At 30.8% G+C, this 12,509-nt stretch overlaps 2 protein-coding genes across 3 annotated transcripts; one reads left to right on the forward strand and one right to left on the reverse strand.

Annotated features, from left to right (window-relative positions):
* Positions 1–2,779: 2,779 nt before the first annotated feature.
* On the reverse strand, positions 2,780–5,000 carry LOC129303437 (uncharacterized). 2 transcript variants are annotated; one of them, XM_054942750.1, is made up of 2 exons: positions 4,837–5,000; positions 2,780–4,639 (listed from the first exon to the last, which is right to left on the reverse strand). In XM_054942750.1, the coding sequence occupies exon 2, from the start codon at positions 4,621–4,623 to the stop codon at positions 3,211–3,213; it is 1,413 nt and encodes a 470-aa protein (XP_054798725.1). In that variant the 5' UTR covers positions 4,624–4,639; positions 4,837–5,000; the 3' UTR covers positions 2,780–3,210. The 2 variants fall into 2 exon arrangements, with proteins under 2 accessions (XP_054798725.1, XP_054798727.1); XM_054942752.1 differs by having other exon boundaries at positions 2,780–4,669.
* Positions 5,001–7,471: 2,471 nt separating this feature from the next.
* LOC129303355 (17.5 kDa class I heat shock protein-like) lies at positions 7,472–8,437 on the forward strand. Its single transcript, XM_054942630.1, has one exon. The coding sequence runs from the start codon at positions 7,667–7,669 to the stop codon at positions 8,135–8,137; it is 471 nt and encodes a 156-aa protein (XP_054798605.1). The 5' UTR covers positions 7,472–7,666; the 3' UTR covers positions 8,138–8,437.
* Positions 8,438–12,509: the final 4,072 nt, after the last annotated feature.

The raw sequence follows: 12,509 nt of genomic DNA on the forward strand, positions 1-12,509 counted from the left end.
TAAGTTGATGGATATCGAGTACAAAAATTAAGATAATTAAAATTATAAAATAATTTTTTTAAAAATTGAGATGTTGACAACTTTCCTCATTTCTAATGCTTTTTGAAAGATGACAACGGCTTATGAGTAATTATGAGATAAGATAACTTACTGTCAATTTAAATATTTAAAAGAAGGACCTCCTTATTTTGATTAAATTATAAACTTATTTACATTATCCAAAGATAAATAAATTAAAATATTTTTTAAAAAAATTACATTATTTATATGTAAAAGAAATGAGCATTAATTCCAAATACACTATTTATATATTAAAAAAGTTATGCATGTCAGTCAACAACTTTTATAAATATTTTTTTTTTAGCTTTCTTTTATCTTTTTCAATAAGGCTCAACCATTCTACTCTCCTTTTTAGTGCATTCCACGATTTTTTTTATACATATTCAAATTATTTCAAATGATTATCTATCTTTTTTTTCTCAATAAGTGCTACACCTACTTTTTCTCACATTTACTCATTTTGAATTTTATCTTTATGTATATGGCCGCATATCCATATTAACATTCTCATCCTTGTTACTTCAACTTTATGCTTTTGTTGTCATGTTAAAGCCTAATATTCACTATCATATGATATAGTGGTCTTATAGCAGTTTGATAAAACTTTCTTTTAAGTTTATTATGTATTTTATGATTTTAAATAACTCATTTAGCCTTTATTAAATTAAATCACCTAGCTTGTATCTTATGTTCAATATTCCCATCAATTTTTGTATCATGTTAAATAATAACTTTTAAATATCTAAATTTTTTCATTTGTGATATAATTTAATCTCTCAATTTTACTTTCATATTACTATTGACTGACTTTATATCAAAATTATATTGCAAAATATTCTGTTTCACTTCTACTCAAGCTAAAACATTTTGACTCCAATATCTTCCTCCACAACTCAAGTTTACAGTTAATTTCTTTTCTTATCTCCGTAATAAGAACTATATCATCTGTAGAAAGCATGCATTTAGGAATTTTCTCTTGAACATGCTCAATCAAAATATCTAGGATCAAGTCAAATAAATAAGGACTCAAAGATGATCCTTGATGTATCATAATCCTTAAAGGAAAGTCATTTATTTCACTGCCAGATGTTTTTATACTAATTGTTGCCTTCTCATGCATATCTTGTATATCTCTAATATAGGCAACTTGAACTCTTTTTTTTTTTAAGGCTTTTCAAAGAACTTCTCTTAATGCACGGTCATAAGATTTTTTTAAATCGAAGAAACTATATAAATTTTTTATTTTAGTATCGATACTTTTTCATTTTTTTCTTAATAAATAAATTGTTTATAGAGTTGCCCTACTTGATATGAAGCCTAACTAATTTTTAAAATTACCAATATTCAATTTCAACATATGTGAATCACTTTTTGTCATAATTTGACTATATAACTCATCAGTTTAATGTTAGCATGGTTTTGAATCTTAAGTGTCTCTGTATAGCTACAGTATTAGGCTTTTTAGACACGTGGTATCTATAGGCATTAGCTTACGATTCTCTCTCTCCCTCTCTCTCTATAACTACTTCTATATGGAAATTTCTATACAAATGTGAAGCATTGTTGATTGCTAGTAGCTGAATATCACTTTTTTTTTTTCTAAAGAAGAAAATATCCCATGACGTTTGATTGCTAATAACTGAATATTACTTTTTTTCCTAACAGAGAAAATATTCCCATGACGTTAATAACTACATAACTCACATGACATTTGACTTCATTCTTCAAAACAATTAATACAAGTGAGACCAAAAAAAAAAAAAAACTCTTCTAGAAGGGTTGTATTGTCAACTAGTCTAGAAACATTTTTAAGACCTGTTGTATGAGGAATCAATTTAGAAGTCTAATAGTCACAGTAGTTATTTTACAAAAATATCACCACTCATTTTATATATTGTATCCTTTACAACAGGTCTAGAAAGGCCGGAAGCATTGTTGATTGCTAATAGCTGGATATCGCTTTTTCTTCTTTGAAGGAGAAAATATTCCCATGACGTTTGATTGCTCATAATTAACTGAATATCACTTTTTTTTTTCCCTAAAGGAGAAAATATTCCCATGACGTTAATAACTACATAACTCGTATGACATTTGACAACATTACAAGTGAGACAAAAAAAAAAAAAAAAAAAAACTCTTCTGGATCGGTTGTAAACGTTTTTAAGACCGCTTGTATAAGGAATCAATTTAGAAGTCTAATAGTTGCAGTAGTTATTTTCAAAAATAGCACCGCTCATATTCTATATTATATCCTTTACAACAGGTCAAGAAAGGCCGGTTTAAATGACTATTTTTCTACTAGTGATCAATTCACTCATTATTAGTCTTCATGTCTCAAATAAAAATCAGCATCAATAGACCATTCTTAAACGAATGAATGCTTTTTCTTTTTCTTTTTCCATGTCAATCTAGAAAGCCTGGATACTGAATTACGAAAAGGAAGAACTAGTAGTATTCAGACCAGAAGATTCCACAAATTAAAGCAGATGTTAAAAATGGTTTTGATTCCATAATTTGCCAAAGTAACATTGTTGGAAGTCAAAAACCTAAACAGCATGATGTTCAAAGCAGAGGAAGCACTGATTTATCAATTCAACTAATGTAGTTCAGAAGAGTTTCTTCAATGAGACAATTGACTATACCATAATATGGAAAACACCAAATTATATGATAATGTTGTAGGTGAATTACGTATGAGAGGTAAAAGACAAGGTATTGATTAATCCCTAGAAAGGACTCACGAAAACAATCTTCATTTTTCTTTGCACCAAATTCTTAAGTAAACTAGGTTTACAAATACAAGCAACCCAAACTAACGAAAAAACATGTAATTGGGTCAGATACAGAATTCAAAAGGACACACTTCTAACACAAATATATTTTGATGAACCTATCATCTATATGTTTTGGACAATAAACATTATGTCCTAAGTGTTGAAACAACATCTTAGCAGGAACCATCCCAAAAAAAAAAAAGCAGAAATAATCCACTAAACACTGTCCATTTTGCACCTGCACTTCTACTGTTTCTTCAGCTTGCATATTAATGTTATAGCTGTACATCACAATCTGTTCCAATTTCCTCCTATTCTTTTTTGTTTTTTTGTCCAGTATTCCAAAGAAGCTGGAAACAAAATACCCTTCAAATGATTACATAAGATCAGGGTTCCATGTGAGCTGCCAATCAGTCATCCTTCGTAACGATCTGGCCATATGCTCATTTGAGGCACGAATGTGAAGTAGTCTGTTCTGCATATCTCTAAATGAAGGAACACTTATTGCATCAGATACTCTATCATGGTACAAAGGATCTTCAGCAAAGTTGACAAGAGCCTCAGCTGCATTATCCCTCACTTCCTCCAACTCTTCATGCAGCATCATTTCAATGAGAATCGGGATTGCCCCCGCTTCAGCAAGTGCCATTCTATCTGCCTCATCATAACTCAACTGAGCACATGCCCCAGAAACATTCTGCTTTATCTCTTCATTTCCAGCCTGCAGAAGCCCCACTAGAATTGGAATCACACCTGACTCTCGGACCACAGATGTTGTGTGCTTGTAACTTGCTAGATCCCACAACACATCAGCAGCAGATGCCTTTGCTTCATCGTCGCCTTCTCTAAGAATCCTCACCAAGTGTCTGGTGATTTCAACAGCATTCTCCTCAGCAACAGCCAATATACAAAATACATCCTCAGCAATCTCCATACCAGAAGGGTCAGGTCCTTGAAGAAGCTCAGCATAAAGACAGATAACCCCAGATTGGGCAACTAATCTGATATAATCAATATGAGCAGAGATCACACCAAGAGCATTGCCTGCCACAAGTTTCATGAGGTGATCTCCATCTTGAAGACACTCAACAAGTACTGGTATAACTCCTAGTTCAACAAGTGTACGCCTTGCCCGTCTTGGGACACCAAGTAACCCAATTGCTTGACAAGCTCTTTCCCTAGAGACCATGCTACCACAGCTAGCAGCCTCCACAAGAAATTTAAGACTTCCTAATCTAGTGAGCGCCCTCCTAACATCCCTAAGCAATGCCAATGCGCTCAAAATTTCCAACAGGTATAGTCTAATATCACTTGTAGAAGAGTTTAACAAACTGATGATGACTTCTACACCGCCATTACTAGCAACGACTGCACGACTTGAGTTACAAAAAGTGACAACAACAAGCAAACATTTTATCAGGATTTCTTGAAACTCCCCAACTGAATGTGATAACCACCATAACAAAGAATTTGCTGCACCACGTCTACCTATTTCCCTTGCCAACCCACCATCACCTCTACAACCTATACATTTTAAGCAATAAGCAGAAGCCTTTTGAAGAGAACAACCTGAATGAATTGACTGGTAGTCATCAAGATTCCCAGTGAGATGGGGTATGATACGAACTAATAAACTCTCAGGGGCATGTTTAGAGAGACGAGCTAGCTTCATCATGGCTTTTATCTGCATAGTCTTAGTCCCCGAGTCTATCACTTTTTCATACTGTAGCAGAGCTTGTTCCCAATTTATACTAGTTTCACCAATATTTTCAATGTCGGAGCAATTCATTTCAGATAATCGAAGCCTGAAGTTATAAGCAAAATGAACCTTCGTACTTTATAGTTTTAAAGAAAGGAAGAAAAAACTATCGCATCATTGTGAAGCAATTTCAATACAGCTATTAGCATATCAGAAATGGAAGAACATGAATAAGAAGGAATAACGACCAATACAGACAGAAACAAGAAATAATTAGTAGAAAAAGACGATAAATTCAAATACCCTTTGTGAAAGAGCCGCTAAACTTGAAAGAAAGGCAGTGGAATCAAGCAATCAATGATAATGTCTCAAAGAAAACGAAGGCTGTATGGTTAGCGTCGACAATTCAACGGCCAACTAACGGGTACGGAAAACCCGAGCCATGAGAAATTGGGTCGGTTATACGGCTACCGGCCACCGCGTGAAGTTTAGCAGAATGATTATTCAAAGATGCATTTAATAGACACTTTTTCGTTTTGGCCTGAGGATTTGATAGACTTTTTAAAAAACATAATTTTATAAATTTTACAAATAAAAATGTTTTATGCAATTTTTTAATTTTTTTAATAAAAATATTTAGTTTAAACTATGTTAATATGTTAATACATAAAATTTGTCATCCCTGATAATGTAGTTTTTTTTTTTGTCAACAAATAATGTGATTTGTCTTGTGCATAGTATGAAAATCCATGTCATCTGCTCGGTTCAACCAATAAAGTGTTCAATCAATATAGCTTGTCTAAGGGTAATGTAAATACATGGAAAAATATATATAAAATCTTTTATATAATAGAAAATTTACTTCCACTCAGTAAATTGAATCACATCAAGAACTCAAGCCAGCTTCATGTATTTATACAAAGTTAAAGATGATTTACATTGTTCATGGTTTGTATTGATTTTAATATTACCGATTATCAAATTATATAATTGTTTAATTTGAAAAATTTTATCTTGTGGGAAAAATGACATGAAGATGGAGAGATAGAGGTAAGTTGAAGTTATAGGACCAATCTTATTTTTTCTTTTTCTTTCTTTCTTTCTTTCTTTCTTTCTTTCTTTGTTTTTTTTTTTTAAGTACAAAGAGAGTTTAATCATTAATCTCTACTTATCCCACTCTTATCATTCTGAATTAGTTGCCTCAAGTAACTTAAGAGAATTATTTTTGAAGCAATGAAGTTCTCATTTATCTTTTTCACACATTTATTTTTTATTTTTATAAAATGGTAAAAAAATAAAAATCACATGCTTGCAAAGTATTTATAATATTTATTTTTTAAAATCATTTGAATATTTAAAAATGTTAATTATTTTAAAAAAATTATACTCACATTAATAAACTTATACTCATTTTAATACATTAATTTAAAATAGCAATGTTGATTAATGGCTCTTAAAAAGGTCTTCTGGGTCTTATAATCTGATATTTCCACCATGGTTATTTATTTATTACCAAAATTGAAAGCTCAAGACTCGCCGAAGCTGCGTGCCAAAACTAGAAGAATCGCAAAAACTAGTTGGCTTTCTGGAAATTACTAAAGTACCGATGCACGGGCTTTCTGTAACAAAATATTTTTAAATAAATATTAATATTCATATTATAAAAAATATCTTTTTTAAAATAATAATTTGCAGGAGATATCTTCTCCATATAATTTCCATACGTAGTCATATTGTTTAATTATGGTTATTAATATTAAATATGTAAATTAAAGTAAAGGAAATAATAAAAGTTAAAAGCATGTTGTATAAATGGATATAATAGGAAATAGATTAAAAAATCATAATTTTTAGAGTAAAATACACGTATTACCCTTTTTATTATGCCTTAATTATACAAATATTTCTTTTATTTTGAAAACTCATGTTAACTTTCCTTAAAATTAAATGTATGTTACATAAATTTCTTTTTTTATATTTAAAATTTGATTTCCATCCATCCTACCATTAGTTGATAGTTAAGTTTGACTTTTAAACTTTTAATTTGACCAACATATCCCTACTTAATATAAGAATTAAATAAAAATCTCTATTTGCAAAAAAAAAATTGTTTGTATACAATTGAGAAATATATTAAATACATTTTCAAATTTTTATCATATTATAAAATATTATGATTTTAATTTTTATCATATTTTTGAAATTTATTTTTGTTTATTTCATAATAAAATGATATAAATTTAAGAGATTTTATAAATAATTTAAATTTAAAATTTGTAAACATATCCTTTGCCGTGAAATGATGTAACTATCAAAATAATATAAGATTTATTTTGGTGAGGGATAAGTTAAGAATGTTTTTAACAGAGTTAACATATTGAGCTAAATTATATGTTTTTTAAAATAAAGAAAAGGTCTATGTAAATAAGGTAAAGTAAGGGTAGTCAAAGTATTTTAAACCCTCCCCACTTCAACATAGAAAACAATAATGTATAATTAGCTGTGTGAGTAAAAATAATATGGGGCAAATATAAATTAACATGACATGCTTTAACTCTAACTCTTATTAATAATCATTGCAAAGGTCAAGATACTTCTTCCCACAGTAAATTGCAATTTGGAATCAGATGGAGACAGCAATATGCAGTATGTATAATTTTTTCCAGCATTTCCATTCATTTTTTGAGTATTGATAACATGTTTTTTTAGCTCTTGTAATTATAAGATATATACCAAACTCATCAATATTTTATATTAAAATAATTAGGACACTCATTTTGAATCTTATTTCATAATTTAGTAGGTTTAACATTATAATTAAATTTAGAAAATCTGATTCTTCCACCATGGTTATTTATTTATTTGTTTATGTATTGTGAAAATTGAAAGCTCACGAGTCATGACTCGCAGAAGCTGTGTGCCAAAACTAGAAGAATCGCGAAAGCTCGTTCTCTTTCCGGAAAAATCAGAAACAAATCTCGAAAATTCGATATTTCTCCCTCCTCTCCGTTTAAATACCCGATGTATCCGATTTGTTGTAACAACACGAGCGAAAACAATCTCACAGGCCAATCACCAATTCGAACCTGTCAGCAAGTTCTAGTTATTTTTACGCAAGGTTGAAGAATAGAAGATGTCGTTAATACCAAGTTTCTTCGGTGGACGAAGGAGCAACGTGTTCGATCCCTTCTCTCTCGACGTTTGGGATCCGTTTAAAGATTTTTCTGTCCCTTCGTCTCTCGCATCTTATTCGGAGGAAAATTCTGCATTCGTGAACACTCGAATTGATTGGAAGGAGACTCCAGAAGCGCATGTTTTCAAGGCCGATGTACCAGGGCTGAAGAAGGAGGAGGTTAAGGTTGAGATTGAAGATGATAGGGTTCTTCAGATAAGCGGAGAGAGGCATGTTGAGAAAGAGGACAAAAACGACAAATGGCATCGTGTTGAGCGAAGCAGTGGCAAGTTTCTGAGGAGATTCAGGTTGCCGGAGGATGCGAAAATGGATCAGGTGAAGGCTTCTATGGAGAATGGAGTTCTTACTGTCACTGTGCCTAAGGTTGAGGCTAAGAAGCCTGAGGTTAAGGCCATCCAGATCTCTGGTTAAGGAAAATCACATCTTTTCTGGATTTGTATTGACCGATTTGTCTTTGTGCATCTGTTAGATATTAGATTCTCCATACTTGAAATCGATAGTTCTACTTTTTGGTGTGGAAAAGAAAGATAATGTCTATGTATATGTCTGTATGTTTATGTAAATTTACATGATTTTTCATTTACGTTAAGTGAAATTAGCTCAGCTGATTCTATGTTTTGGTAGAAACGCAGTGCACAACCAGGGATTAGAATGTAGGGGACATTGACTTGTTGAAGCTTGCCAAATATTCATATAGATAAAGTTTGCTTTGATTTTTTGGCAAATATGAAGTTCGGTTTGATGTTTACACGAGTCTAAAATTTTGGATGGTGCTCTGTTTGCTCTGTTTTAGTGAGGATGTTAAAGTCTTTTCTGAAGTGTTATGATGCTGTACGTTTTGATATTATTTTGTGTCTTGTATGAACTTTTCCATGTTGAGACTGCTCAGGAAAATTGTGCTGAAGTTTTGATAATTATACATAAGTCGTATTAATACTTGTTTTTACGTAATTCAGTATATGTAGTAGAAACAGAGCAATGACATTGTTGGAAATTTTGTAGACATTTGCATGTTTTGAGTAATCATTTTATCTAAAATTCATAAAGTGTCCTGTTTGTTGCTTAATTGAAAGTTTATAACAATATTTTTCATTCATCTCTTCTTCTCTTGTTAGATCGGGCAATTTGCTGTAAGTGTCATTATTTGTATTCCTAGATCGATCATCCAAAAAAATTAAAGCAACATTGAAATTTTTATTAATGATATTCCAGTTTTTTTCATCCTCACAAGCAGATGGAAACATTGAATCAATGCAGCTATATATTGCAATATACCAAACGCAACCGAAAATATGAGTTAGAAAAAGAAATCTAGTAAGTTAGACCTTTAGAGGAGTATTGTCATACCTACACCTACCTTTTTTCCTTGTGGAACTCTAATTAATTATCGATCATACTATCTTCTAGATGTCTCATATAAAAATTTGGCACTTGTAAGGCCTCCACTGCATGCTGGGATCAATGCACTCAAAGATGAATGACGTGTTCTTCAATGTGGCCCTAGGAGTTATAGGAAAGCCGGTGAACTTCTTGAGGATCTTCAAACAAAAATGGAAGTCCTTTGAAAACTTTTCCTTTAGCAACATCTGAATCCAACAAGTCAAATTTAACTTTACGAGCTAGATGAAAGCTAACTCCACTAATATGAGTTTTGTGTAGAGCGCTTAGCAAATTGTGTATGTATAAGAGAATTGTGTATCCAAATTCAATGCAGTTAATCTGATAATGTTGTGCCATTATTCTCAGCATAGAAGTTTCATTAGAAGTCATGCTAATTACTTCTAGTTTTTTTTTAATTTCTTTATATGTTGCTTATTTATTGAAATATTATGGTTGAAGTCTCTCTCTCTCTCTTACACACACTCACAATTGAAAGTAAGATGATAAAAACATGTGGCATGATTTCTAAATGCTATTGTAGTTTTGAAAAGATAAAATTAGACGGTCAATTCTATGCGCTAACAAGTAAGATGGATAAAATAAACACGGGTATAATTTCTAGATTCAACTGTGGTTTTGAAAAGATAAATTGCACTAACAAGTAAGATGGATAAAATAAATACGGGTATAATTTCTAGATCCAACTGTAGTTTTGAAAAGATAAAGTCAGATGATCAATTCTTTGTGCTTGGAAGTAAGATGAGATAAATACAGATTATAATTTTTAAATGTAATAGTGGTTTTGAAAAGACAAAATCAAATGATCAATTCTATGTCCAACTAAGTAAGATGAGATAATCATATGGCATAATTTTCAGATGCAATTGTGGTTTTGAAAAGATAAAGCTAGATGGTCAATTCTATGTGCTAGTAGGTAAAATGAGATAAATATGGAGCATAATTTCCAAATATAATTGTGGTTTTGAAAAGACAACATCAGATGGTAAATTCTGTGTTCAAGTAAGTAATATGAGATTATCATATGGTATGATTTTCAGATGCAATTGTGGTTTTGAGAAAGATAAAGTTAAATGGTCAATTCTATGTGTTAGTAAGAAAGATGAGATAAATACAAAGTATAATTTTCAAATGTAACTGTAGTGTTGAAAAGACAAAATCAAATGGTTAATTCTGCATTCAAGTAAGGGAGATGAGATAATCATATATATGGCATAATTTTCAAATGCAATTATGTTTTTGAAAAGACTTGATTAGATTAGATGGCCTGTTAATTCTATGCGCTAGTAAGTAAGATGAGATAAACATGTGCTATACTATCATAAATAGAATGAAATTTTTTAAAAAACAAATATAGTAGGCACTGTGACAATTTGCGTGCCAATTCTGTGGTTTTGGATGGACACGAATTTTTTTTTTTGGCCACCTTGGACAGACAAGAATAGTAGGTAAATGGTGACAACTAATTGAAATTTAATTTTCCCATAAAATAAATTGCATGTAACAAACGCTTACAAATTGATAATTTCAAAAAAAAAATCAACAATTATTTTTAATAAGATTGTGCTTAAAATTATCTTATTTTTTTTGTTAATGTAAGCAAAATAATATGAGAAATTAAAAATAAATATGAAATATTTTAAATTCAAATAGTATAGATTTTTATTATAAGAATAATTAGTCGTAATTCTTTCTTTGATATTGTGCAGGGAATGAATGAATACACTATACCCTTTTAGGGTGGTATAAAATAAATATTTTTTATTAGAAAAGATTAAATAATAGTAGATGGAATTTATTTCAAGGGAGAATGTCATCTACGCTTGAAGGGAGAAAAGGCTGCACTTAGGATTTAATGCATTTTGAAATTATTTTGCAAGACTAAGGACTCTTTTTTAAAATATATTTTAAGGAGAAAGGGCACAATTGCCTTTAGTAAGAAAATGCAACAAGTACAAGTTTATACTTTTATAATTAAATGTTCATGAATTTATAACTTTGTGTTCACATGTTGACAATTAATTGTTCATTAAAAATGAAATTCTTATTTAGGGTTGACATGTTCATCTTAGCCAACTTAATAAATTTATAATTTAAAATTTAAATATTCATAAATACAGGTTTACCTATTCACAAGTCAAAGTTCAAAATTTATAACTTAATATATTTAAAACTAAGGTTCATTGTGATAACAAGTTTAGATTTTTACAACTATATGATCACTATTCACAACCTTAAGTTTGCATATTAATAAGTAATTGTCCATTAGTAATGAAATTCTTATTCAGGGTTGACAAGTTTATTTTGGCCAACTTGATGAATTTACAATTTAAATTTTAATATTCATAAATACATGTTCATCTACTCATAAGTCAAAATACAAAATTTATGACTTCATATGAACAAAACAAAAGTTAATCATGACAACAAGTTCATATTTTTACAATTAGATATTTATGAATTCACAATTTTATGTTCACATATTAACAAGTCATTGTTCATTGTAGCAAACATAAAGTTCTTTCTTTCTCACTAAGTGCAATTGTGTCTTTTCTCCTTAAAACATATATGCAAAAAGGGCCTTAGACTTGCAGAAAAATTTCAAAATGCATTAGGCTCTAAGTATATTTTTTCCTCCCTTCAAAGCTCTAGATGAGATTCTCCCTTGTTTTAAACCTAAACTGAAGACTTTGTTTTATCCTTAGAAATAATAAAAAGAAAAATGTACATATAAAAATTTATCTAAAAACCAACTCAAATTTTTTAGGGTTAAGGTCCATTTAGTTCAATAGCATAAGCTTTCATTTTTTTTCTAAGGTTGAGGTCCATCTTATTTAATAGCATAAGCCCTCATTTTTGAAGCAAAGAGTTGTGGGTTATCCCCATAATCCCAAAAATGGGTGGGATTTAGGTTTAATGGGCGTATGTGCTTGTGTGGAGGTGGGAGGGTCAGTTAGGAGGGGTTGTGAGCTGTGTGTTGGGTAAGTAAGTGCTGCATGTGTATAGAATCCCATTTCCTATATGGAAAAGGGTTAGATAGGTTAAGGCACAAAAAAATTCTAGTTTTTTTTCATTGAATTATTCTCAGAGAAGAATTCAGTGTCCTAAAAATCTTTATTGTAGCAATGCCACCCTCAAGGTAATTAAAATATAGCAATGTTGTCCATAATGTTAAATTCTTAAACGTTGATCGTCAATTGTGCTAAGAGTAAGCTTGAGCATGGGCAAGATCGGATCGAGTTAACAGTTAACCCGAAGCTCGACCCTAAAAAGAGACAAGCTGTATTTGTTAACTTGAAGCGTGACCATACTTGAAGATTGCTTGAGATTTTTAGGGTCGGGCATTAGGGTAAGTCGGACTAGTTTGTTTGTCTAGCACTTGTTG

This window comes from Prosopis cineraria, unplaced genomic scaffold (genome assembly GCF_029017545.1).
Source record: "Prosopis cineraria cultivar Desert tree isolate PC_DT_omini unplaced genomic scaffold, ASM2901754v1 PC2, whole genome shotgun sequence".
In the NCBI taxonomy this organism is placed as follows: domain Eukaryota; kingdom Viridiplantae; phylum Streptophyta; class Magnoliopsida; order Fabales; family Fabaceae; genus Prosopis; species Prosopis cineraria.

Coding starts and splice junctions, on each gene's coding strand:
- LOC129303355 (XM_054942630.1), top strand. CDS start 7,667: ATGTCGTTAATACCAAGTTTCTTCGGTGGACGAAGGAGCAACGTGTTC.
- LOC129303437 (XM_054942750.1), bottom strand. CDS start 4,623: ATGAATTGCTCCGACATTGAAAATATTGGTGAAACTAGTATAAATTGG.